Here is a 27,092-nt window from a genome sequence, read left to right on the forward strand (position 1 = left end):
CTGTTGAACTCTCGGCCCACCTGACAATGTGACTAGTCAGAAATTAGCCCATTTGCCACGTCTCACCCACTTTTCTGAGGTTACAAGCATCAAACATCAGGTAACAAGGTCTGAGCCTTTTGTGATAAGTCACAAAAATATCTCAGTTTGTTCCACCCACTGGTCCCTGAAAACTCCTTCAGGCAAATGCAGAATATGGGAACAGCAAATTCTTTACATACTGACTATACTTGTCCAGAAAGTGACCTAGTAACGTGCGTTACTGCTAACGTTACTGCTTGCTGTTCACACATTGTAAAACAATATTAATCTCAAAATTGGAAAAAAAGTAAGAAGTGAAATGTCTTCTATGCTGCATACAATCCTACTTACTACTCTAGACCAGTGTTTCTCAATGTTTGTTCCCTGCAGTACCACTTTGCATGGTCCATCTACTGGAAGTGCAACCAGAAATAAACAGTGATGATGTCATCACCAGTTATCTCTGGATTGGGAGGCCAGATGCAACACAACAGGCACTAGTAAGAGGCTAAGGCCTGATGGAAAGGCTTTTTCAAGTGTGCAAAAAGTGCACGCTGGAAGTCTGCCCGCTGAGCCGAGCCTCCTACTGCTGCTTCTCACGCTGCATTGCTGGACTTGCTTCCAGGCAGTGGCGGCCTGGGGGTCCACCTGAACACCACCTAAAGTACTACTGGTGGTACAAATACCACTGGTTGAAAAACACTGTTCTAGACTGTTGTGATGGAAATAAAAATTCTCAATTTTGTTTTCCTTTTTTTTATGCTAATACAGGGGCTTGGATAGACATTTGCAAGCAAAACTGGAAGGTTCCAGTTTTCTTCCACCCACTTCTCCCACTTACCAATTCTAATTTTTCCCACTTAACAATTCTCATCCAGTTGGAGCTCAAAGCTGGAAGTGAGATGGGGGAATCTCAGGGAAGTGAAGTACTCCTCTTTTCCACCTGCCAGCCCATCTTTCTTGTACATGCCACCCCTTCCATTATCTCAGCAAATGTGAAGCTGAGATTAGCTTTCTGATGAAATGTCCAATCTGACCTTTTAACTGCGCCTTTGTCTTATATTGTTTTGGTGTGTGCACACTTTCTGCAGTATAAGATGTAAGCATCATAAGACCTATCTTTTGATTAAGACCATTTGCTGCCTAACGCTGTCTAATAAAATCAACTATCTGTGGTAAGCCTATATGTGGAATGCACTGTGCTGCACTGGATCTATTCAGGTCCCAAATGCTAAGATTTTCACAGCATACGTAAAGAAGGGGTTAGGACACATTCTAAGTTGGCTCTCCTGTTTAGTTTCATTTGATCAGAAATACATGATGAGGTTAATTCCAGTGAAAAATCCCTAGCCATAATATCAGTACAATGAACTGAACCACTTAAGAAAGAAGTGTGGTTTCCTTCTTGAGCATTTCCCAGTACCCACTGGATAAGCATGTATCTTGGATGCATTAGGTACAGGATATCCAGTCAAAGGAGTGACTTATTGGTTTCTTCCAACTCTGATCTTCTAATGACAGAACCTCACTGAGATAGCCCATTTCTTTTAGTTTTGATATGATCTCAGTTAAATATCTTATCTCTCAACTGTCTCAGTGTTTTTTTTCCACATTTGGGGAGAACATACATGTAAACTGCAACAGGAAATCAATGAGGAACAAAAGACGCGTCTTTTGTCATGAAGGACAAAAGTCTTTTTTCAAAAAATCCTTGTTAATCGAAACATTAGGTCACCACCATGAAGATTAACTAGGGCACTGTTTCAGATGCTACAAGGATATTACAGCCCAATTAGTTTAACAGAGTAAAGTAGGGATAAGAATACCTTCTGGGTGCTTATTTTATTTTAAAAATGACTATCCCACCTTTCTACCACACTGTACTTCTGAGGCAACTTGTTAAGAAGCAAGAGTGAGTAGAATGAATAAGCGGGTAGAATGCTCCCTTCCTTCACATAGTGTGATGCCTTCTAGGACAGCCACAGAATTCTCTTCAGTTTAGTTTTTTAAATGCAACTTCTGAATACATGTATGACTGACTCTGAGCCCTACGGATAGGGTGACATAAGACCAATTATTACATATACAGAACAAGGAAAATTAACACATGAAGAGATCATTACATTTTCTTTTGGTGATCCTTCCATGGCTACAATGTGTTTATGGTCAAAGGCTGAATTCCAGTATCCAGAGTAGATTTGGGGGCAGGTGGGGGGGTCAAGAAAGAGTTCCTTTCTCACAGCACAGTTACCATGCTTTAATGTTTGTTTTACTACCAGCACACCTTGCTTGGAGCATTCTGCATACTTTACCAGCGGCTAATCAATCATGATGACAAATCATACCAAGAAGTGTCTGGGCATGGAGGATTTTATCACAGCGCAATAAGAAATGACTTCAAATATTTCTCACACCCTCTCCAGGTCCACAATTTTTCCATTCTATGAGAACATCGGCTACCTTCAGTGACTGCAGAGAGTCTGCATTTGTGTCACAGTGGAGAATAATGTTGTTGGCCATGCTGAAGCTTTCTCGGACTCCCAGATGATAGAAGAGTGAAGGTTGACGGAAGGCATCACTCATCTCCACTACTGCAATGTCTGCAAGAATGAGGGGGGGGGGGAAAGTAGTCAGTTCTAGTGTTGCTAAATGCCAGTATCAATTATAGTTTCAATTAACCTGACAATTTCTTTCAGCAGTAAAAATGGTTGGCAACCTTCAGTCTCGAAAGACTATGGTAGAAGCCTACAGCACCTGGTATTCCCATGTGGTTTCCCATCCAAGTACTAACCAGGCCTGACCCTGCTTAGCTTCCCAGATCAGGCAAGATCAGGCTAGGGCTCGACACAGGGTAAAGGAACAGCAGTATAAAAAAAAATATCAGTTAGTACTTGGATGGGAGACCGCTTGGGAATACCCGGTGCTGTAGGCTTATACCATAGTCTTTCAAGACTGAAGGTTGCCAACCAACCATTTAAATAGAAAAAGTAAAAATAATTGTTTTGAAAGCTCATTCAGAAACCTACTAACAAGAATAGGACTCCAATGATAAAATCAAAAGATATAATAAATAAAGGCTATAAATAAAAGCAGGATCTAGGCTACTACTTGATACCAGCTTGTGTTCAAAAAGACTGTACTTCTAAGAGGGAACAACAGAATGGGAGGCATTTCCTTTTTGGAGTCAGACTCCTCTGGAATTCTCTGGTTGTTTTTCCTCTTGACAGGATGGGCAGTACATAAATGAAATTCCAATCTAACATTTGGAGCCAATTTTTAAAGTGACCCTCTATTTGCAAACACAACACTGAAACATCATCACTCTGTTTGGATGCTGTCCATGTGATAGGGTAGGGAATAAGTGGATGCTGGCAAGCCCTGTCCCTGCATGCGCCAAGCCTCCCCACTGACCCCCCCATGCAAGCAGTATTTGTCTGTGCTGCCAATCACTGTACCCAGGTATACTGTCTCCTTGTGATCTGGAATGCTGGGCATCATGGAAAGAAAGTCCCCCAGGTACAACATTTGACAGAGCACACAAATGCTGTATGAATGGGGAAGCAGGGTTTAAGAGCATGCTGGTGCAGGGGCAGGGTTTACCAGCATGCTCTCATTCCTCCCTACCATACAGAAATATCCATGTATTATAATGACTGAGTATGGCTTCTGCAGCAATTATAACTTTTTCTTGATAGATCCACATTTTTGACTCTTCACCTTACGCATTATGGTAGCTTCTTGGACATATACTGAGGTCCTAGTCGATCAATGTAAATTTCTTGCCAGGTTTATTGGATCTCAATGAAAAACAAGAGTGGACCCTAGAACACATTCAACACTCCTTTCAGCGCTATAATGCAGAGGAAAATTACAGCCCAATCCTATTCTGTGCTGGAACTGGCAGGCCAGCTGGTGTGCGCTGAAGGCGGCTGCCACGCAACTTGGAGTAAGAGGATTTATTTACTCTTACCCTATGTTGTGCGGCAGCCACCCAGTGGAACTACTTGGATCTGCACCAGTGAAATCACTAGCTGGGAGGGGGGTTAGGATATGACCTAGGTTACCAAGGCCAGTTCCACCCCTCTTCAGGGTCCAGTCTGCCCACCAGCCTGCCTCTCCACCTCAGAACACTCCTGTACTGCCCTCCTCCCTCCCCAACCCACTCCCTGCACTGGCCACCCCCTGACTGGCACAACCTTACATGGGTTCGGTGGCACAGAGGCTGGAGGAGGACTCAGCGAGCCAATGCATGTCTGCAAGCCAGAGGATGTTTGCAACACTCCTGGACCAGCGTAAGGAACATGCACCTGTCCATCGACAGGTCTGGACTGTACCTTTAACCTTTCCAATCTCTACTTAATCTTTATTCAATAATCATAAGTACTTTAGAAAGTAATTCACTAACAGCACAATCCAATGGGCACCTTCCACATAGGTACAGAAGTGGAATCATGGATAAAGGTGACAGTATGATGGAAACTTGGCAAACAGGCACCTTTTGAAGTGGTACCCTCTTATATTTAGCAAGAAGAGAGCAACTGTTCCTTTTTACCCCAGCATGGTGTCTTTTACAGTGGTTGTTGCCAATGTCTTTTATGCCTCTTTTTTTAGATTACACATCCTTTGGGGATATTTATTGGTTTATTTTGTTAGGTAAACTGCTTTATCCACTACTTTTGGTTGAAAAGTAAAATATTCTTAATAACAATATGTATGACCGAAAGGTGTGAGATACAGATAAGAACACATTATAAAATCGCATTGTACTTTAATCCAGCACTGATGACCAAAAAAAGAGTAAATTTCAACAAGATATGATACAAAAATAAAGTTCCTTTAAAAATCACATTCTTATTAGATTCACATCATGTTTCTCTCCTCTTAACTGATACCCATCTAGATTAGATCTCCTATAACTTATATATATTATATACTTGAGATTTTGCTGTTTAGTGTTTTATTCATAGATCTTTACCAGTGCCCATCATGCAGCTTCAATCCCAGACTGTCTCAGAAACAACATTAATCCCGCTAAAAATGCAACACAGTGAGGCAGGAGTAAGAAAAGCATCTCTGGTCAGTGGGCTGTAGCGGCTCCTATTATACAATTGCACAGAAAGCAGTTTGACAAACAGAAAAACTCCCCTCTGTGCCTCTCTGAATCTAGGCTCCAGTTATTGTTCAGAACAGGGCTTTCAAACCTTTGTTTTATATTATTGTTATTTGTCCAGGGGACCACTGCTTCTGGGCACGGATGCTATGCGAGGGAATGGGCACCTTATCACACAGTTGTTCCCTCAGCAAGACATCTCCTCCTGTGGTTGCTGCTGTTTCCTGGTCTTGTCTTCACTCTGCGCCTATCTTCCCTTCTTGCCCAATCCATGCCTCTTTTGAAGGATGCCTGGAACGCCACACGACTACATCTTACCATTAGTTCACTGCTACCATGGACATCTCCACTTCTAGTGGGGCTGGGCCAGGAATAGCAATCCCAGGCTGTCCCTGCTACTTCACATACATGTAAATAATCTGTATGGCCTCCTGTACTATGAAATACTTTCAGTGGTTGAAAAGGCAGCAGTTGTAACCAACCAGGTCCTTTAAACAGACTGGAACACTGTCACCACTGTCTTAAGCTGCTAGGGTGTGGAATTTCTCCTCAAGGGAGGGGCCATGGCTCAGGGGTTCTATATTCAGAAGGTCCCCATTTCAATCCCTCGCATCTGTACTTAGAGCAAAGTAAAAGGTTTCTCTGAAACATTGGAGACAGTGTTGACAATATTGAGCTAGATATACTGTACCAATGGCCTGACACAATATAAGCAATTTCCTTTGTTCTCTCATCTTCACACAACTGTGCTTTACAATTCACACCAGTTTTTGTCATTCCCATCTTTTATTCACAAGTCGGGCTTCTATCCTCCCACATCTCCAATTAGTATGGACATCTAAGAACAGGTGTTAGGAAATACATACTCAGGATTGAAAAATATTTGGAATGTAGAGCTATCAGTCTCAATTTTTGTGAGGGAGCACAGGACTGCATACAATTTTCAAATTCCTAGGTGCCAGTATTTCTAGGAGACCACCAGCCAACAGCCCAGCCTGCATATTCATCAGAAGCAGCGATGTCATGTTCCGGTCAGTCTACTACTTTCCACAGAAGTGAATTCACAAACAGCCTTGTCTGAGTCTCTGTGTGTGTGTCACCTGCATTATGTTCACCGCATTGAAAGTTTTCTGGATACCTTGGACAGAGCAGCTGTCACAAAAGTGTGTTTCCCGTTGTCTACAATTTCTGCTTCATAATCCTACCATACCAAAGGAAGCAATATAGCTCAGAATCTCTTATTAAAGCAACAACATCCACTCCTCGTTTGCCTCTGCAAAATAAAAAAAGCAACACAGAGGATTTGTCTCTTCTCACAATCACGCCATCTGTCTGTCTCACCCACAGCACTTCCTCCTCCTACTCATTCAGTAAAATAGGCTCTTTTTCTATCTTTCTTTGAAAAATCAGCCTATCCTGAGAGTGTTGAAAAGAACCACCTTTTCCTGAATCTGGTAGGCAAGTAGATTTTTGTGGTGTAATTTAAAAAAGGAAAATATTATTGGCATTAGAATATATAAGGCACTATTTCTATCTACAGAGGTATACACCCACTTAAAATATTTCCACAGAATGAAAACATTAATAAGAAATAATAAATAGCATCATAAAGACTGATGAATATGTGATTATGAACTGAAATGATATGATATTGCAGTAGGTCAATGTGTTTAGAAGACTCCAAATTGCAGAACTCTGTCCCAGAGACTGTGCAATCAGTGCCAACCCTCACATCCCCCCACTGCTGCAGCCATTTTATCTGTCTAGTCAGTTGGCAGAACTGGCATGTGTGTTGGTCAATATCCCATGACTTAGGTCTGACATAGTGAATTTGGAAGTTTATGGATTACAAAGTGCCTCCGCAGAAGGAACAAGGCTACAGAAACAAGTCTGCATTTCCTGCCATGTCACACACCTGTTTTACCTCAGCATCATCTTTATTTAAAAGGTATTTTTAACCTGCTTTTTCAAGCCCCAAGGGCAGCTCAAAGCAGAATACAGCATAATAATGAAAAAATATATAAAACAACAAAATAAAAATTAAGAAATTCAGAATCAACAACTTAAAATAACCAATAAATCAGTGGCACAGTCCGAAAACCAAATAACTTAAGAGCCAAAGTAGAAGCAGTCAGTTAAACACTAGTTGAAACAAAAAAAGCCTTTAACTCCCAGAAGAGCAAGGAGACAGTTTAATTGGGTGTCACTTGATCTCAACTGGAAGTGAATTCCATAGGCTGGGCACTGCTACAGAAAAGGCCCTGTCATTGGTCACCACTCATTGAATATCTAAGGGTGATGGCATCTGCATATGATTATCTGTGTTATTATCAGTGATAATCTCACAAAACATGCATATTCATATGGAAAGAGAGGATCTTTCCAGTATCAAGGTGCCAAACCATTAAGGGGCATGGAGAAATCAACAACAGCATGACAGAAAATTTTTGTCACCAACATTTACCCACTGATGGGGTTGCACTATAGAGATGGGGAGAGAATTTTTCACAATCCTGTGGTACACATTACCACAGTGGAGACTGCTTGGAAGCAATATTTTTCCTGAGAGGTAACCAAGCAAAGAGCTAACAAGCCTAAAGTGAATGTGTTATATTTTTAGTCCACTCTTCCTATAAGGAGCTTAGACTAGCCTTCACAATCCTGTGAAGTAGGCTAGGCTGGGAGATTCTGACTTGCCCAAGGCCACACAATGAGTAGGCACATAAACCTACATTCCCCACATCTAAAGTTAACACTCTTACTACTATATAATACTGGCTCAAGGCAGATCTCAGCATCCCCCAAACACCAAAGCCCAGAACAGGGCTGCAATACACCAGTGCAACAACAGCCCCACATCTGGTCTGTCTGCTCATGAATGTCCCATGGATGCTGAAGTAGTGCCAAAAACACAGTGCCAATGTAGCTTGGGTATCACTTGGATGCAGTACAACTCTGCCAGAGGAGAAGCCACAACAGGGAGAAGATTAGACTGGGACATGGGAGGGAAGGATGAGGAAGAGACAACATATGCCTAACTTCCCTTCAGAGACAGAAACAGAATATAGAAGTAACAGAAACAGAATATAGAAGTAGAAAAACAATACTCCAACAACAGAGCTGGTGTAGATAACAGTAAACCCATGGGGAACAACAGGGAAGGGACCACTCCCACTATCCCCATCCCACCCACTTTCCCACAATGGAGCACAGAATACAGGCTACATTTGGAAGTATACCAATTCCTGTATAGAATCCCCTGCAAGGGAGACTACATCTCAGATGATCTGACACACAGCATAGGGCTGTACCTCTCTGGTACAAAGGAGAACTCTGGTGCTGACAACCATGGTTAAAGAACACTTGGCTCACAAAGGGAGCACTTTTCACAAACAACTTCTTGATTCCACATACAAACACCCAACTAGAATCTCTACTGCACCGCCTCAGCAGAGGAAGCAAGTACAATGGAGGTAATGGGGGGATCCCATGCCACAATGTACTGATGCTGCATCTCCTTCTTATGACTCTACCCCCCCCCCCCATTCAGACCCTCCAGGATTATTCATTGTGTCTCTGTTATCGGCTCTTTTGCCTAGCCATCACTACCTTCTGCAACAGCTAAGATCAGGGAGCATCTGCTCCCTTTTGGCAAATGCCAGGACTCCAAACATTTATACTGCTGGCCAAATACTCACCTGAACCACTTTTGTTTTTCTGTCCCCGTGCACCACTGCCACAGTGGTTCTCCCTGAAAAGGGTGTTTCTAACCAGTCATGGAAAAGGTGACTGCCTCACTGGTTAGGGCAAGTACTTTGCTGGGCTCAAGCCCATTTTGCTGGCTGCCAGCTGGTGTCTTTGTGTAGTGAGCTACCAGCACTCTGCTATGCCTCTGTGCTTTTGAGGGCTTCCCTTATGACTTGACCCAGTCCCTTTCCTAGCAAAAGGGCGCCTTCCAGCTGAGAGACACCTCCACAGGGATGTGCTTGTTCCATCTGGCTGCCCTCTTCCAAGGCAGCTACCTTTCTACATTACTCTGTTCTGCTAAAAGAAGTATTCTTTGGATGTATGTGCTTATGAGGGTGTAATGAGGAGACTTGAACCCAAGACGCAGAAATTCCTAGCAGGTCTTTACATTTGCCCTTCTACAGCTGAGGCCACTGCAGCCTATACGAGTGGGCTGCTATGGCATTCTTGTGTCATGTTGTGTATGTGGTGTTCTTGGGACATCTCATGATTGGAGTTGGTACCTGTTACTATGTAGCTACAGGCAGGCAGGAGACCTTCTCCCGGCTTCAGTTGCTTACTGGTCCTGCGCCTGCCCCTTGCTATTCACTCTGGAGGCACTTCTCTGGCTGGGTGGATGTCATGATTGGTTCCTCGGACATCACACTGATGACACACAGATGTAATATTGATGACACATTGATGTAACATCAATAATGCACCAACATAAAACCAGTGATGCACAGACACACCAATGTCAGGATGGTGCTGATGATGCACCGATGGCAGGATGGAGCTCCATGGGTGATGAGCTACGTCAGAGTTTCCATGGATGCTGGGGGATGTTACTGGGATGGACTGCACCAGCATTACTGGGACAACTGTGCTGGCATAATGTTGCCTGGGTAGGCTTAGGATAGGACGAACCTTGCACCAGTGTCTGTGTACTGGTGTGTCTGTGTATTTGGTGTCTGTGTATTTGGTATCCAATTTCCTAGGACTGGTACAGATCTGCCAATGGGGCATGCACTGCATCCTGTGGTAGGGAAGCAGTCACAGAGGCCTCCTCAAGGTATGGGAACATTTGTTCCCTTACCTCTGAGTTGTATTGCACCTACACCAGTGCTGGAAAGTTGGATAGGATTGGGTCCTCAGCCATTAGTCCTTCTGCTATGATAGATGCTGCATATTATGAAGCTCTTCTCTGCTACCATTTAGAAAAAAGTCAAGTTCCTCAGTATTTTAACAGACTAACAGCAATTTTTGTGCTTCACGACATGAACCCAGTCATAACAGGTTCTAATTCACAAAGCAATGTTTCAGTACCATTTCTCAAAACTAGACTACTATTTAATACAACTAGAGTAATACTAATGCAAGTTAGTATTAATTATTTTATAATGTGCTTTGATTGTCCGAACAACAACCTTTGACACATTTATCCTCAAAGTAGCCCCCAGTCTACTTTACAGAGATAGTCCTAGGGAGATTTATTTTCTAAAGACCACCAGAGTGTCCAAAGGTGAGTGAAAACATGAACCCACATCCTCAGTTCCTATCCATTCATTGGTTGCGCTCATATTCTGATGTAGATACTTTATGCATAGGCACATAGCTAACTAGATTAGTGTTCCTCACCAACAATCTTTCATGACACAAAAAGCAATTATAAAAAAACAAAACACCCCACACCAGCAAGAAATTACTCACTGCAGCAAATCAAAGGTCATCAGGTTTAGATCTTTTGTTACCATTTTTCACACACACATAGGATCAGGCTGTTACTAAGACCTGTCACTCACGTAGATACATCTAACACAGGCGTTCTCAAACTTTTAGCACCAGGACCAACCTTTTAGAATGAGAATCTGTCGGGACCCACCAGAAGTGATTTCATGATTGAAAGTGACATCATCAAGCATGGAAAATTTTTAACAATCCTAGGTTGCAATCCTACTCACACTTACCTGGAGTAAGTCCCATTTCCTATCATTGTTCAAAGTATATACACAGTAGCTTGTTAAAAGTACAGATCTGTAACATTTCCCCAAATGCAGTCACATACCATGTCGCATCAAGTCTAATATATTAAAAATAAAATATTGAAATGAATGGGGACCCACCTGACTCTCAACCCACCTAGTGGGTCCTGACCCACAGTTTGAGAAACACTAATCTAACACATTATAAAGTATTTTTAACGTGATAAAATGGTGCACTGAGAACAGTGAACTCTCACAAGGCTGGAGAAGTCTTTGCATTTTGCTATGATCAATGTTCTTAAGCATTACAATACTGAGAGACCAAAGTTCAAGTGTTCTCATTGTTCTCTGCAATGCAAATAGCCCCAAGTTCCAAAGAGTTACCACCTATTTAAATATACACACCCTTTTATTTCCTTCAGGATTCCATTAATTTAATATAGGACCAATGAACTGGATCAACAAAGGAAGTAGCTGTATTTCTGCATAATTTTCTGCCTGCCATTCAATAATAGCATTGTAATTGCCATTTACAAGCATTTGAAGGTGCTATTAGTACCTATTAGTATAAGTAGCTATTTGAATTAGAAGGTGCTATTAGTAGATGGTACCTTATATGAACACAGTACAGGTCATCCCACGTTTTCCACTGGGGTTCCATTCCAGAACCCCTAGTGAATAAAAAAATCAGTGGATAAAAAAAAATGGAAAAATAGATTTAAAGACCCACTTCCAGATTTCTTCCCCCCCCCCCCCATTGCTCCTAATGGAATAAAGTCATGCTTCAACATCCTCAGGGGTTTGATTCTGGGACTCCCTGCTGATACTGTAAAATGTGTTAAATAAAAGCAGTTTTAAAAAATTAAAAAGTGCATCCCTTTACATTTGTGGTTTAAAAATAGCTTTTCTAACTATTGTAGGGAGGCAGTCAGCAAGTAGAAATGCAAAGGACCCTCTGTCTTTGCCTGACTCAGCTGAAGAATGCAATGATTGCTTGCATGGCTATCTCTCTACAACAGTAAAAAAAAAAAGCAGTTTTTAAAACTGATTTTAAATGGATGCATTTTCCCCCTTCTCCAGGGATCAGCACATTTCTTCTCATTTGCAGTGACCATTCATGTTGAGTCAAATATGTGTATTAAAAAATCAGTGTTTAACAATATTGGACCTGTACATTCAAATATTTCACGTTTTGTGTTAAAGTTCCCTCCACTGTTTCTCCTTTTTGTTCCCCTGTGAAATGGGATGAACGGGACATTTACACCTTGGGACAAAATGGCAGCAGTGGCGGGAAAATGTCACAGCTGCCCAGATATAGGCAGCAGAATATTTTTAGCTGAACACATAAAATAAATCTGGTTATTTTTATACTTCAAATTTTGTTTTATTTATTATTTATTTAATGTATTTATATCCCACTTTCCCATCACATTATGAGTGCTCCAGGTGACTAACAAAAATATAAAATACAAAAAAGTTTGGATTGATAATGCTGTACTTTTAAATTGTAAGTTATCTTGTGCTTCCTTTACTGGGACTGGAAAAGCAGGGCATTACAACTTTAAAATAATATGCACATCAAATCTCTAAAATAAATATATCAAACAAAATGTTCATGTTTGTATTAATTACATGTAACTGCAATACACAAATTAATTGCAGTCCACTAGGTCGCAATGATGTATTTTTTTCTCCTGCAATCCTTTAGCAAACAGTTAATTACCCATTTGGCATTTAGTAGGCATATCAAACAGTATGATTAAACAGCAGAGTAGGAGGAGGCAGGAAGACAAAAGTAGCAGCTGTATATTAATTAAGTTTCAGTTCCGTTTCTTTTCTGAGTATTTGAACACACACACACACACACACAAAGCAGGCAGCAGTTGTATATTCCGAGTACTGATTACAGTTTAAACAACCACACCTGAAGCAGAAAAAAATGACGAATTAAACAGCATAGGACACAAACTGCCTGCTAGGTTATCTATACTTCACAAGGTTAGAAGCAAACAATTATTAACAAACCTACGTATTAGACCTTCACATGGCATATCAGCTACTCTAGGTAACAGTCAGGAAGTCAGGAATAAAAATGGATGTAGAACAAGAAATGGAAGCTTGCCGATAAAAATGCTCAGACATTTTCCACATATATTTCACACACCCCAAAAAATTCTATTAAATAGATATTTTGGAGAAGGATAGGAGTATAAAGTGAGAACTACATCAGAGGCCCTCAGTATCAGTATAATTATCGATCCAGATTATATTCTCTCTTTATAACAAAAACTTTGTTATGAGAACACTCAGTTCAGAATGAGAATGTCAGTAACCAATAAAACCAGTGAAATATGGAGATGAGGATTAGGGACAAATTAAAGGAGAATCCACAGAGGAGGCTTAAGTAATTGTCAATATCAAAGAGATCTGTTTTTCTTTATTGCCTGGTGAGAACTAGAATTAAGCATGTAACTAACAATTCCATCAACAAGTGACTCTCCTTTCATTTGCTCCAGAGGTCAATAAAACCAATGTTAGCCTATAGCAGTGTTTCTCAAACTGTGAGTCAGGACCCACCAGGTGGGTCACGAACCAATTTCAGGTGGGTCCCCATTCATTTCAGTATTTAATTTTTAATATATTAAACTTTACGCTACCATGGCATGTGACTGAATTGGGGAAATGTTACAGATCTGTACTTTTAATAGGTTACTCTGTATATGCTTTTAACAATAATAGTAAATGGGACTTACTTCTGGGAAAGTGTGGGTAGGATTGCAGCCTAGGATTGTCAAAAATTTTCCTGCTTGATGATGTCACTCCCAGTCATGACATCACTTCCAGTGGCTCCTGACATATTCTCATTCTAAAAAGTGGGTCCTGCTGCTAAAAGAGTGAGAACTACTGGCCTATAGAGTGCATAAACAGTTAAAATCTAAACTTTAATTCAGAAAACATGGTTTTCATAAGATATAAGCTGCTGTGGGTGCCTAGTAATGCAGGTGGAATATGAAATTCTAAACTATGCCAAAATATTATTATTTTTAATTATTATCATGCGTTGTGCACCTGAAACTGCTATACTAGATATGACAACATACAACATGATTTCCTCCATGGTAACTGAACATTAGCTCCTTTGCATGGGGGTATGCCTTCACCTCCCAAATGGGTCTACTCAGACCAGCACCAGCAATTTAGCTGGTAAAATTCCAAGTGGAACTGCGAAGGTAGATCAAGAACAGGAAGGGGGATAGGATATCTGCACTGCTGCCGCCACTGATACTGTCCCCTGTCTGGCCACAATCTACCTGCTCCCCATTCTGGTCTCTGCATTGTCCTTCCCCTCCCTGCCCAATTCTGCCTATCCCCTGCACTGACTTACTGGCACCAGGAGTTGTGAGGCCACTTGTGACGGCGACTCGGTTGCACAAAATGGCATGTTGCCATTTGTGGCAGCCATAAACAATTGTGCATTGCTGGAACACTGAGGATTGGGGCCTCAGTGTGTGAATGACATTTTAATCAATAGTAGGAAAGTTGGAAGGTGAAAAAAAAAATTGTCACACATCAGGTAGTTCACTATCAAAGGAATGAATGCAACTGAAGACAACTGTTTTTTTCAGTCTGTTCATTTGTTTGGGTTTTTTCATTGTACATTCAGCTAAAATTTTAACATTCTGGCAGAAGGGGAAACAACCTTACAGAGATCACCTGGTAACTCAGGCTGTCTCACCTCTCATTGGAAGGTAGTCAGACAAGTTACCACCATTTAGTGAGTCTGTTTTCCCCCAGCCCAAGTTTTGCAACTATGCAAAACAGCTGTCCTGGATGTGTATTAGTTGTCTGTTAGCTCCTTCTCCTGTAAACACAAACATAATACCTGCCTGTGGCTCATGGCCTCCTCACTGGACTATGCGGAAGGGCTTGTTGCCTACCTTCAGACCAAAGAGAAAGGAGACAGCCAGAATTGTCATGGGACTCACTCAAACTCCCTTCCACACTACTTTAGGTCTTACCTCATTATGGCTCAGGTCTTAGATACTGTTTACCTTTCCAATGCAGCATATGAGCAGCCGGACCCTCTCTCCATGCAGGATGAAAGACAGAAGATGGTCTTCCTAATTACGAACGCTCCCATGTTTTAGCCTTTTGTATTGAAATGGATGCTTCAAGGGGAAGAGAATCTTGTCCTGACACTTTGACTGTTTGGAAAACATGGTACGAGAATCTGAATGTGAAGTATTATAGTATACTACCTCACAATAAGCCTGAGGGCCCAATCCGATCCAACTTTCCAGAGCTGATGCAGTCACAATGCAACCCTGAGGTAAGGGAACATTTGTTTGAGGCCTCTGTGACTACTCACACCCCCCCCCCCGACACAGTGTGCACACATCCATTAGCATAGCTGCATCAGCTCTGGAAAGTTGGATCGGATTGGGCCCAAACTCTGGTTTCGTAAATTGTGGAAAGCAAGGATTTTGTGGCCTGTTAAGTTTCTCAGAAAATTTCTCAGATTAAAAATGTGAAATCTCAACCCTGCCCACAGATCAGACTCATAAATAACTTTAACCTCCCCAAACCTGAAGGCTGTCTCCCTAAACACAGACAAAACGAGACTGGTTAAGATTTCTAAGATTGTTTTAACTCACATTTCATTACCACAGCAGTGAAAGTAGGATCCTCTATTGCGAAACTTTAGTGGGCCCTGGCCCAGTGAAACTATTTTCTTTATCCATTGTTGCTTCCACATTCGCTATCTTTTTCCAGAACAAACATCAATAGCTCACTTCATTTTTACAAAGAATTGAGATAACAGAGGAGCCAAACAGTATTTTGGTCAAACAGCCACAGTATTTCAGTGTTCTGTATACTCTGTGTAGCCCTCCCATCTGTTTTTGGACATAAATTGGGGTGATTCTTCTGAGTTAAATGTAATTGTCGAAGTCCCAGTCTGTCCAATATAGGCTGTTCAATTCAATATTTTAGGGCTGTTCATGTGCTCCGCTTACATATGACTACAGAATGTTGCACCTGGATACACCTGTTCCAAGGAGAATGAATGTCTGAGGGCAGCTTCAGTCAGGTTCTGTCTGTTTCTGGCAGACCCATTAATTCCCCATTTCATATTCGGAGTGCTATTGCTCATTCATTTACATTATATTATCACATCAAAGAAAGGGACAAGAATTTAAGGGCCAATAGTCAAGAGAAAAGAACTTTTACTAAAGATGACTTACAGTCCAATCTTAACTAAACCCCACCTCACCAATGCAGTAGTGTCACTGGAGTGTATCCCAAATCCTGCAGAGTCATGGAGGTCTTCTCCAGGTAAGGGAACATTCATTCCTTGACACAGGAACTAAGGCTTCCGTGGCCAGAACTATAATTACTGAAAGGTTCATTGCTTGGGTTTCAGGGCCACATTCACCATAGAATTCTTTGAAAAAGTCAACAGACATGTGGATGCGGGAGAACCTGTGGACATTATATATCTGGACTTTCAGAAGGCGTTTGACACGGTCCTTCACCAAAGGCTACTAAGAAAACTCCACAGTCAGGGAATTAGAGGACAGGTCCTCTCATGGACTGACAACTGGTTGAAGACCAGGAAACAGAGAGTGGGTGGCAATGGGCAATTTTCACAATGGAGAGAGGTGAAAAGTGTGTGCCCCAAGGATCTGTCCTGGGACCGGTGCTTTTCAACCTCTTCATAAATGACCTGGAGACAGGGGTGAGCAGTGAGCTGGCTAACTTTGCAGACAACACTAAACTTCCGAAAGGTGAAGACCAGAAGTGATTATGAGGAGCTTCAGAAGGATCTCTCCAAACTGGCAGAATGGGCAGCAAAATGGCAGACGCGCTTCAATGTCAGTAAGTGTAAAGTCATGCACATTGGGGCAACAAATCAAAACTTCACATATAGGCTAATAGGTTCTGAGCTGTCTGTGACAGATCAAGAGAGATATCTTGGGGTGGTGGTAGACAGCTCGATTAAAGTGTCGACCCAATGCGCGGTGGCAGTGAAGAAGGCCAATTCTATGCTTGGGATCATTAGAAAAGGTATTCAGAACAAAATGGCTAATATTATAATGCCATTGTACAAATTGATGGTAAGGCCACATCTGGAGTATTGCATCCAGTTCTGGTCACCACATCTCAAAAAAGACATAGTGAAAATGGAAAAGGTGCAAAAGAGAGCAACTAAGATGATTACTGGGCTGGGGCACCTTCCTTATGAGGAAAGGCTATCGCGTTTGGGCCTCTTCAGCCTAGAAAAGAGGCGCCTGAGGGGGGACATGATTGAGACATACAAAATTATGCAGGGGATGGACAGATTGGATAGAGAGATGCTCTTTACACTCTCACATAACACCAGAACCAGGGGATATTCACTAAAATTGAGTGTTGGGAGAGTTAGAACAGACAAAAGAAAATATTTATTTATTCAGCGTGTGATTGGTCTGTGGAATTCCTTGCCACATGATGTGGTGATGGCATCTGGCCTGGACACCTTTAAAAGGGGATTGGACAAGTTTCTGGAGGAAAAATCCATTATGGGTTACAAGCCATGGTGTACATGTGCAACCTCCTGATTTTAGAAATGGGCTATGTCAGATGCAAGGGAGGGCACCAGGATGAGGTCTCTTGTTATCTGGTGTGCTCCCTGGGGCGTTTGGTGGGCTGCTGTGGGATACAGGATGCTGGACTAGATGGGCCTATTGTCTGATCCAGTGGGGCTTTTCTTATGTTCTTACGTAGATTTTAACCTGATTATTTCACCCTATAAAATCTAGAGTTGGTGAATGTGGCCTTGAAACCCAGGAAATGAACCTCTCTCACTTTATTCATTATTTATTTATTATTAACAGTATTTATATACTGCTTTTCAACAAAAAGTTCACAAAGCGGTTTACAGAGACAAACAACTTATTCCCTTACCCCTCCATAAGCCTCCTGCTCCGCAATGGGTCACCTTGGACCTTTAGCTCGAAAGCCTCCAAAGGAGGAGGAAGGGGTGTGGCAGCCAGATTGATAAACTGTTATGCAGAGCACAAAGACTGAGTTATGACTCAGGAAACGACTGGAACACATGAGCACTCACAGCGACAGCTACAGTTATGTCCAAAAACTGCTGCAGCCACTGCCATGAGTATGGATGCGCTTCAGCCACTGTTCGGAATCAGGAAGTGGCTGCAGGAAGTGTGCATACTCACTTCATGGCAGTGGGCATGCAAGAGGAGCTATCAGTAGGGGACATCAAATATCCAGTGCTTTCTCCCTGCTCCTCCACAACTAACCCACTGCTGGCAGCTTGTGGCAAGATCCTGGGCTGGGAAAAAGACTGGAATGGAGCCTTAAATCCATCCTGGTGGCAGTGTAGTGTGAAGGTGTGTGGTTAAGCATTTAAAAGTGACCCAATAGTGTGTTGGAAAGTCAGGGGTGCAGAGACATGCTAGATTTCTTCCTAGTGCTACCTTTCAGTGTACCACAGTATTCAAAATTATCTTCTACTGATATAAGAACATAAATTACAAGCAAGGAACACACAAGTGTGAAATTGTCAGTGTGGTAAAAACCCAGTTGTGTGGTATTAGTCTAAAATTATCTAACTAGTAATTAAGTTAGGTTAAATTGCACTTCTGCTCCACAACAAAAAGCGGATATGAGTCATCTGAATTAAATTCTTAACACTCTGCAGGAAGGCTGTCCTACTTCGTAAAACTAGATTAAACAAACATGATAAACGAGTTTGCTTTCATTTCTTATTGGCAGTGCCAGGTAGCTGTAGCTTGTGGCAGCAGTGACTTTGTTCTTATTATTTCGGTTTTGCAACAAAGTGATTAATTTAGCTGGGGAAACCTCAACAAGTCTCTTCATATTTTTTTTAATTAATACACTATATATTATTTTGCAAATAATTTGTATTATTTGTACTACCTCAATTAACCCAGTAGATTAATATTAGTAGTCTTGTGCAATTCCATTCATTCAACTGGCTCAGGATAGGGAGAAAGATACACATATATAAAATACTGTAACAACACATTTCACATTTGCAGAACATTTCAGATTTCTTAGGTGCTTCCTATACATGCTCTGTTCTTACAAAGGGTTAGGTATTATGGCCATCTTGCAGGGAGAATTAACAAGTTGATAAGTGGCTTGCCAAACCCAGAGCCACCCAGGCTGCAATCTCATGGTCACTCACCTGGAAGTAAGCCCCTCTAGTGGGACTTAGCACTATTAGCAAGTTTTGATGGACATAAAGTTTGATTTGGGCATTTGTTCCAAATCTTCACCATTACTGTAAGCTGGTTTGACAGTGCTGTCTAAATGATACTGCAGAAGAGTTACAGCTTGGATTAAGTCTTTTGTACACATATTTGCACATACTGCTTTAGAACTTTTATTTACATTGATCAGAGTAATTCTTTGAGCTAAAATGTCCATCTTACACATGAGGAACGTATACTGACTTCTCTGTAGAGTTAAGTATGAATTCAAATCCGTTTCCTGGGTCTTAGTCTACCTTTGTGGCTCTCTTAGGATTCTCAAGAGGATTCTCTTAGAATTCTAAATTTTATGTATTTATCCATGTTGTGAGCTCCCTCCAGCCTGGGAAGCTCTTCTTCCTTCTCCTCAGGGCACACATATCTGAAGTATTCCCTGGAAAGGCAGGAAGGCTGCTGTAACAGGCCAATGCTGTTCTCTATAGGATTTCCACATTCCAAGATACTACTTATAATCTGCCTTGAGGGGAAGGAAGAACAAAATGACAAGGTTACACAGGTATGAGAAGGCTATTTATTATATTGGGTTGTACTTTTAAAATGTTGTAAGCTGCCTGTGAAGCAGGAAAGTAGGATATAAAATTATAAATTAATTAAGATTCTAATGTCATGAATCTTAATCCATAACTATAAAAATAATTCATATATTTGCCTATTTCTGTTTAAGGATGCAATTCAGATGGCCCAATCCTATTCCCCCTTCCCCAACACCAGAACTAGCGTTCCGAATGCAGGGTCTTATTATGGCTGTTGCAAACATCCTTATGAAAGGACCTGAGGAAGCCCTTCCCTGTACAGTGAAAGAAGTTTTCCAAGGTAGCTTCTCTTCACTACTGCCTTGGTGATGGCACAGGGACTCACATGACACTGCTCTGTAAAGTCTGACCACATTGGAAATGAAGATGCTTGGAGGTCAGTGCACTCATGGCATGTTATGGCTCTACCAATGTTGTAGCTAGAGGGGAGGTCAAAACACTAAGTTGTTCCAGGCACCTGAATGCCTGTGTGAAACAGCCCCTCATCCTTACCTTCAAAGCCATTGGGGCAGGAAGATCAACATGGAGATGCCTCCATGTTGTTCCCGCTGCCCAGTATGGCTATGGCAGCACAGGGAAGGGACCATTTTACATGGGTGTTCAGGCACCTGAAAAACCCAGCGTTTTGCACCCCCCTAGCTACACCACTGGGTTATGCAGCATACCAACTCAACAAAAGAAGCATGGCTTGGTGAAGAAGGGTGTGTGTGTAGTGAAACTGCAGCACAGTAAAACAGAGAAGTTTGATTCTTGCTGTAGGAACAACTGTGGGACACATTGCCCATATCTGTGCACAGAAACCATCTCTGTTGGCAGCGGTACTTGGAAAAGTTGTACCTGATAAGGCAGTCACAGAAAAGTAGAATTTGCCAAAAAAGAAAAAAATGCATAAATCTACACCTGAAACCATAAGATTTTCACATTGATAGGTACATTTTCATCCAGATGTTAATTTTTCAGTTAAGCATTTGCTTGACCAAATTGAGGGCCTAAATTAACCTTCTACAACATCATTTGCCTCTTTTGCAGTAAGCTCATTTCTGTTCCACACTGTGGCTCCATAATGATCTCTCAACCATTTTCTCACCATGTAGGAATCTGGCTAAGCAACATCAATATTCACAGGAACCTTGAATACTAAGTAACATCAGTATGAAGTATCTGATGAAGGAAGTTCCAGCCCACTGAAGCTCATGTTACATTATACCTTAACATGTCATAACTCATAAGACATTTTGCAATTACCAGTACATCATTACATTTAAGTTAGTGGAGTTCCAAAACCGATACCTTTGAGTGTGTCAGGGAGCAGCACTGCCTCCCTGGACTTGTACCCCCCAAGCCCTAGCCCAAGTCTGCCACTCCCCTTTTATGGCCGCCAAGCCTGCTACCACACTCACTTTGCCAACCAAGTAGAATGCTGACATCAAGCCTGCTACCAATTCTATGGCCAATACTGCAGCCATCAAATAAGCTGCAGTCAGATCATGCAACTACTTATACCAGTGGTTCTCAAACTTTTTTGACTGGCGGCTCCCTTGACCTACTGGGTCACTGGCTGTTGCTCCCCATTATGGCTACAATCCTATACATTGTATTGGGTGGTGGGTTTTTTTGAGAGGATTCCATGGCTCCCCTGGCTGGTTTAAGCAGCTCCCTGAAGAACCACAGTTCACAGTTGGGGAACCACTGATTTACACCATACTTGGCCAACAGGTGCATCGGTAATTGCTGAACATGTGCAACAGAGTTTATGACAAGAGCAATTCTCATGATCATTACAACAAAAACAAATTCATCTGTCATTTAAGAGAATTAAGGGGAAGAAAAACTGGTTTACACAACCAATTAAAAAATGAGAAACGTATTATTTATATGCTAGAGGCAATTTCACAGATTACAATATTCACTGGACTGCAGTTATTGCAGATTATCATTAAACTGAGTGTGGGAATCCATCACTATTGCAATCTTTTGAAAAGTCATTGCAGATTCTATCACATTAGTGTCTCCCAGCAATGGAAGCCAAGGGCCAATTGCAGAAAATATTTTTGTTTACTCAACAGAGAAACATTCTTGGAGGAATATGCAGGAAAAAAAGAAAATAAAATACGAATTGGTATTACAGGAAAATTCCAAAACCAATGTAATGCAGTGTTCAGAATTTTTTTTTTTATGGTGTCTTTTCAGATTTGTCAACCTAAACAAAGACAGCAAAAATGCTCTTTCTGCCAGTGACTCAATAATCAAAGCTTATTATGACAGTGTAGACACACTAGGCATGACTCCAAGCATTAGAAGAAAGTCCTTTTCATCTACTTAGGAACAAACCCCATCCAAATAGTTGGGGGGGGGGGGAACAAAGCAACATTTGAGCAAACTCCAGCTCATCCAGTGTACACTGCACTGCAAATGTCTGCAGTGTGGCACGGAGCAGAGAGAGAAACTTCCTTTAATTGAAACAAGCAGAATTAAAACTGAAAAAGTAAAACTTCAACTCCCTAATGGTCACTTAAATAACTGGCAATGATTATAATGCTGGAACTATTTTTTTCCTACTCTAAATGGCAGATGATGTAGGAGGCATGTATTTTTATATGAGGGTAGAGTGTAGAAATCACTCTGTCAGCTGTTAACTAAGTAAAAATCCTTTATAGAGCAACTATTTATTTCATAAACAGTAATGAAGACATTGTGTAACCTGAAGACTTCATAATAAATTCCAGAAAAATCCTAAAATAAGATATGAATAGTTTTGTAAGCTATGTTCTGGCTCATACTGTGTCCAAAGAAAAACCCTTGGAATGTTGTGGCTCCTAAGGTAAGCAAGACACTATCAGAAAAGCATCCTTGGAATTTAGAAAGAAATAGTTTCACTGTTTCTTTCACTCCATATGCCCTTGTGTGCAGATCTTTCCAATCTACAGCAAAACATGCATGGTGCGGGCATGAGAAAGTAGCTCACTCCAAATTTCCAGCATCATCAAATTAACATAATGGATCAAGGGACAGCAGTCAATTTACATGAGTTTGCGGTATGAAATTACGCGTAATAACTAGTAAATGAAATAATGCCACACTATACACATTGGTATACACGAAGTGCTTATAGATGTGCAGTATCACTCGGCTGAGACAGACAACTGTAATGCCTCTCTCTCTCTCTCTGTGTGCGCGCGCGTGCGCATGTTTCAGGTAAGAAGAGTGACTTCAGCGCAGTGTTATGGCAGCTACATATCCAGCTCTATTCCCACTACCAGTCCTGAACAAAAACAGGCATTTAAACTGATTAGAAATGACTAATAAAAAGCAATTTGCACAGGAGGCTTGTAATCAAAAGGTTTGGCCAATAATTTTGAATCAATACATGACATTTTGAATCAATATATTAGTGCTGACCCTACCACTAACATATCCTGGATCCCATTCTTCCACAAATCCTCCTCAACAGTGCACAACACCCTAACTAAAAATTTTCTTCAGTTGTCCCCTTGGCCTCTCCTTTGCATAACCCCAATATCATCTGTTCTTCTCAAAGGTCACTTTCAACCTTCTTCTTGCTCTTCTCTTCTTCCTTTAGATACCATATCTGCTTGTCTTCTCAGTCCTCAAGTCCACTGCCTTCCCATGCCCCCATGCACTAGCACTAGTGACCTCCTGGTAATTCTTCATGACTGCAAGCTAGACCACACTACCACTTTGTTCTCTGTTCGTTGCACCAGTTTTAAGTGTATGATCATCCCTTCCCTCTTACCAAGAAGTCAGAATACTCAAAAATATTCCCTTACATTCCATGATATCACAGGAACTCAGCCAATGGCTGGCAATAGAATTTGTAGGCCACCAAAAGTGTAAGCCTGCTTTACTGTATGTAAGATGATACAGTCATTTCCAGTACAAGCTCAGGAATGAAACTAAGGAATTAATGCCTAAGCAAACTGGCACATTCTGCTTTTGCAACTTTGCAGAGCCTCCACAGTGCCCAGTTTTCTCATGCTGTCCATTAATATAATTTCAACCACGACATTTACCTGGAGCAGTGTGTAAGGTAATTATGCTAGGCCAGCTAGACATCCCATTCTTCAAAGCTGCTAACTAGTACTTTTATATTTCCCAATATCTACCATAAGAGAAAAATACTTTTTTCTTACAAGAATTTATCACAGTTGCAGATATAGCTGTCTATCCAACTTCTCCTGGCTCATAAGCTATTAAAATACTTCGAGAATCAATGTGGTTGAAAAATAGCATCCAAATATTACAAATAAATAATGGGGAAAAAGCACCCTTCAGGCACAGGGCCAGTAACCCTGAACTAAAACTGCAATCTTTTATCCATTTACTTGGAAGTAAGTCCTATGGGACTGTTTTCGAGGAGATATGCACAGGATTTCACTGTAAGAATCATAACAGCATGTTTCAATGCACTGGGTAGCATAATAGTTTATGTAACAGGAATTAATCCCTCTGAGTCAGAAATCAACAGATGAAGTCAGGACAACATTTTTATAGCTAAACAATCATGATGGGAATATGGTGCAAAATGCACATCAATTAAATAGCATAGTCTGGTGATTCTGACTCAGGAAAAAATAAGAGTTTATGTGTTGTGACTCACTGAATGAAATTAATCTCCTTATGCTTCCTTATGCCTTTTAGTTCATGCTTATAAAAAACGTTATTTACTGCTATACACTCTATCCACACACATGTGCAAATGTTCCAGTTTAGCAAAGGCAGCACCCTTCTGCCACAGACAACAGAACTGCTGGGATCGCCATATAGCCAGGCAATCTTTCCTCTCTACTAGTTAAACATAAGGCAGACCACAGCAGCATCTAGAATGAATGTGCCACAGATTATCACACAGTACCATAATTAGGAGATCAGAAGGGGCTTTGCCATTCAGAATCTCTGTTAGTGCTGTGTAATTGCCCTTCCATGCACTCTTTCTTTTAAACTATGATGGGGACAAGCAACAGATACTTGTGGCAGCTGCTACTTTGATGTTCTACTCAAATCTTAGGTTCTGAAAGGAAATCACTTTTGAATCCAAATCTTGAGCATTGTTCAGTGAACTGAAGCTGTGCTGGTAAAGCAACTGAAAACGTGCTTTTGCCGCAAAGGAAAAACAACTTCAAAACTCATGATCCACAATTGGTAGCGTATTTAATGAGTTGAACTATGGTTTATTATTAACCGAGAAATCAAACTACATTTTTCAAACCACAAACTACAGTTTAGTAAATGACGATTAGGATTAACCACAATTTCCCAGACATAAATTTGGACATCCAGGTCCAATCTTGTTATACACAGATGTTTTATACACGGATATGATTCAACACGAATGGTCACTGCAAATGAGAAGGAATGTGCTGATCCCTGGAGAAGGGGAAAAATGCATCCCTTTAAAACAGGGTACCCAAACTCTGGCCCTAGGGCCACTTGCAGCCCTCGAGGACTCCCAATCCGGCCCATGGGGAGCCCCCAGTCTCCAATGAGCCTCTGGTCCTCCAGAGACTTGCTGGAGCCTGCACTGGCCTGATGCAACTGCTCTCAGCATGATGGTCAACTGTTCAACCTCTTGATTACGCTGTGGGACAAGGGCTCCCTCCGCTGCTTGCTGTTTCACATCTGTGATGCAACAGCAGCAGCAAAGGAAAGGTTGACCTTGCTTTGTCCAAGGCCTTTTATAGGCATTGAGTTATTGCAAGACCTTCATTCATTCATATAAGTTCCATCTCTAACATATTCACTTATTTAAATTTATTCAAATTTGAAATATAAATTAATTCTTTTTTCCCAGCCCCCAACATAGTGTCAGAGAGATGATGTAGCCTTCCAGCCAAAAAGTTTGGACACCCCTGCTTTAAAATCACAGTTTCAAAAACTGCTTTTCTTACTGTTGTAGAGAGACAGTCATGCAAGCAATTACAGGTATAACCTAATTATCCATGGATTTTTCTTTCTCAAATTGATGAGGACCCTTTATGTTAAAGGAAAACAGTCATTTAACAATAGCCTTGTTAATGCAAGAGAGGGCAGCCAATTGACAATCCATCATAATTCTCTCTCTAGGTAGCTTCAGCTTCACTCCAAGGCAGCAACCCCTCCTCCCTTACCATGTGAAAGAAAGATAATCACTTTGCACTGGTGAAGGGAGGGGTCACTGGCTCCTTTCTAAGCACCTGTGAAGCCTTTCTAAGCACCTGGGAAGACTGACTGATGGATTGTCTGCCTAATGTCTGTTTTACATCACAAAGGTCAAAAAGGCTGTTTTTACATTGCTGAGCAAAAGGACATTGTTTTTTAAATGGATTTACTTTAATGCAATTTTTGCCATCCAAGGGAGTTCTGGGAACAGAACCCTCATGAATAATGAGACTCAACCTGTAATGAGAAACTATGGTTAGTCCAAAAGCAAGTTGTTTCTATTTTTTCCTCTAGCACCCATACTTTTGTGCCTGGCCTTTGCCCTGCACCCTTCAACTATCAACAACCTTCCCTCCCACTGGAACCAGCCTCAAGGCTCTCTTATGGACTGGACCTAGCTCCACCCCCTGCTTGGCCAGGTGTCTCCAATCCATTGTGCCACCCAGCCAAGAACAGGTGAGAGCTGGCATCACCACCAAGCACCTCCCTCCTACTTGTCCCTATCCCCATTATCAGGTGGGATCACTGGCTGCTTCCCAGTTACTGGGTAGAACACTGGTGGCCTTACATGGACTATCATCCAGCTAACCAGCAAAGCTGCATAAACTTCCATTGTGATGGCCAAGGCCTAAGGTTCACTGAAGGTTCACATTCATATTTTGTTTTAATGTTTTCTATCACACTATTCTTTATAATTTTTAACAGTTATTGCACTTTGCATTTTGTTCCTGTTTTTGCACTTTACTGATTTTTCTTCTCTGTTGTATTTGAATGCCACAATCATTTAGTCCTTTCTGAAGAAAAGGCAGACTCTGAATCATTTAAAGAAAGAAAAAAATAATATCCTATCTGGAAATTAATATGCTAATTCAATTTTCCACCATAGCTTTGGACAAGCCTCACTCACAATTAGTAGCCTGTCACAGTAAAATAGAATGGATATGAGATGGACCTTTGAACCTTCCCCCCTGCGCTGATTAAGCCATGCCAAAAAGGCGTGGGCTGCATCCAGCAGGAGAGGGGGGCTGGATCAGGAAACTCCGGAGGGGAAAGGGAAATTATTTTCCCTTATCCCTCCAAAGACCCTTCAACTACCAATGGGTCTCCTTGGACCTGTGAAAGCTCATTAGCTGGCACAAGTCTGAGGAGAAGAAAGAGGCAGGCAGCCTCTAAAAGGAGGGGATAGGTTCCAACATAAAATATTTCCGCCAGATCCACAACTCCATCATGCCATTCCTCCCCCTCTCTGCCCCACAATTTACTG

The 27,092-nt window shown here is 41.5% G+C and overlaps 1 protein-coding gene across 1 annotated transcript in view; it reads right to left on the reverse strand.

Moving 5' to 3' along the window:
• Positions 1-27,092, reverse strand: part of MAP3K5 (mitogen-activated protein kinase kinase kinase 5) — a 119,521-nt gene that overhangs the window by 85,934 nt on the left and 6,495 nt on the right. The window contains exon 2 of the mRNA XM_066611226.1: positions 2,482-2,621. Coding sequence (XP_066467323.1) covers positions 2,482-2,621 — 140 coding nt within the window. The remainder of the gene's footprint in view (positions 1-2,481; positions 2,622-27,092) is intronic.

Source organism: Tiliqua scincoides, chromosome 1, assembly GCF_035046505.1.
Source record: "Tiliqua scincoides isolate rTilSci1 chromosome 1, rTilSci1.hap2, whole genome shotgun sequence".
In the NCBI taxonomy this organism is placed as follows: domain Eukaryota; kingdom Metazoa; phylum Chordata; class Lepidosauria; order Squamata; family Scincidae; genus Tiliqua; species Tiliqua scincoides.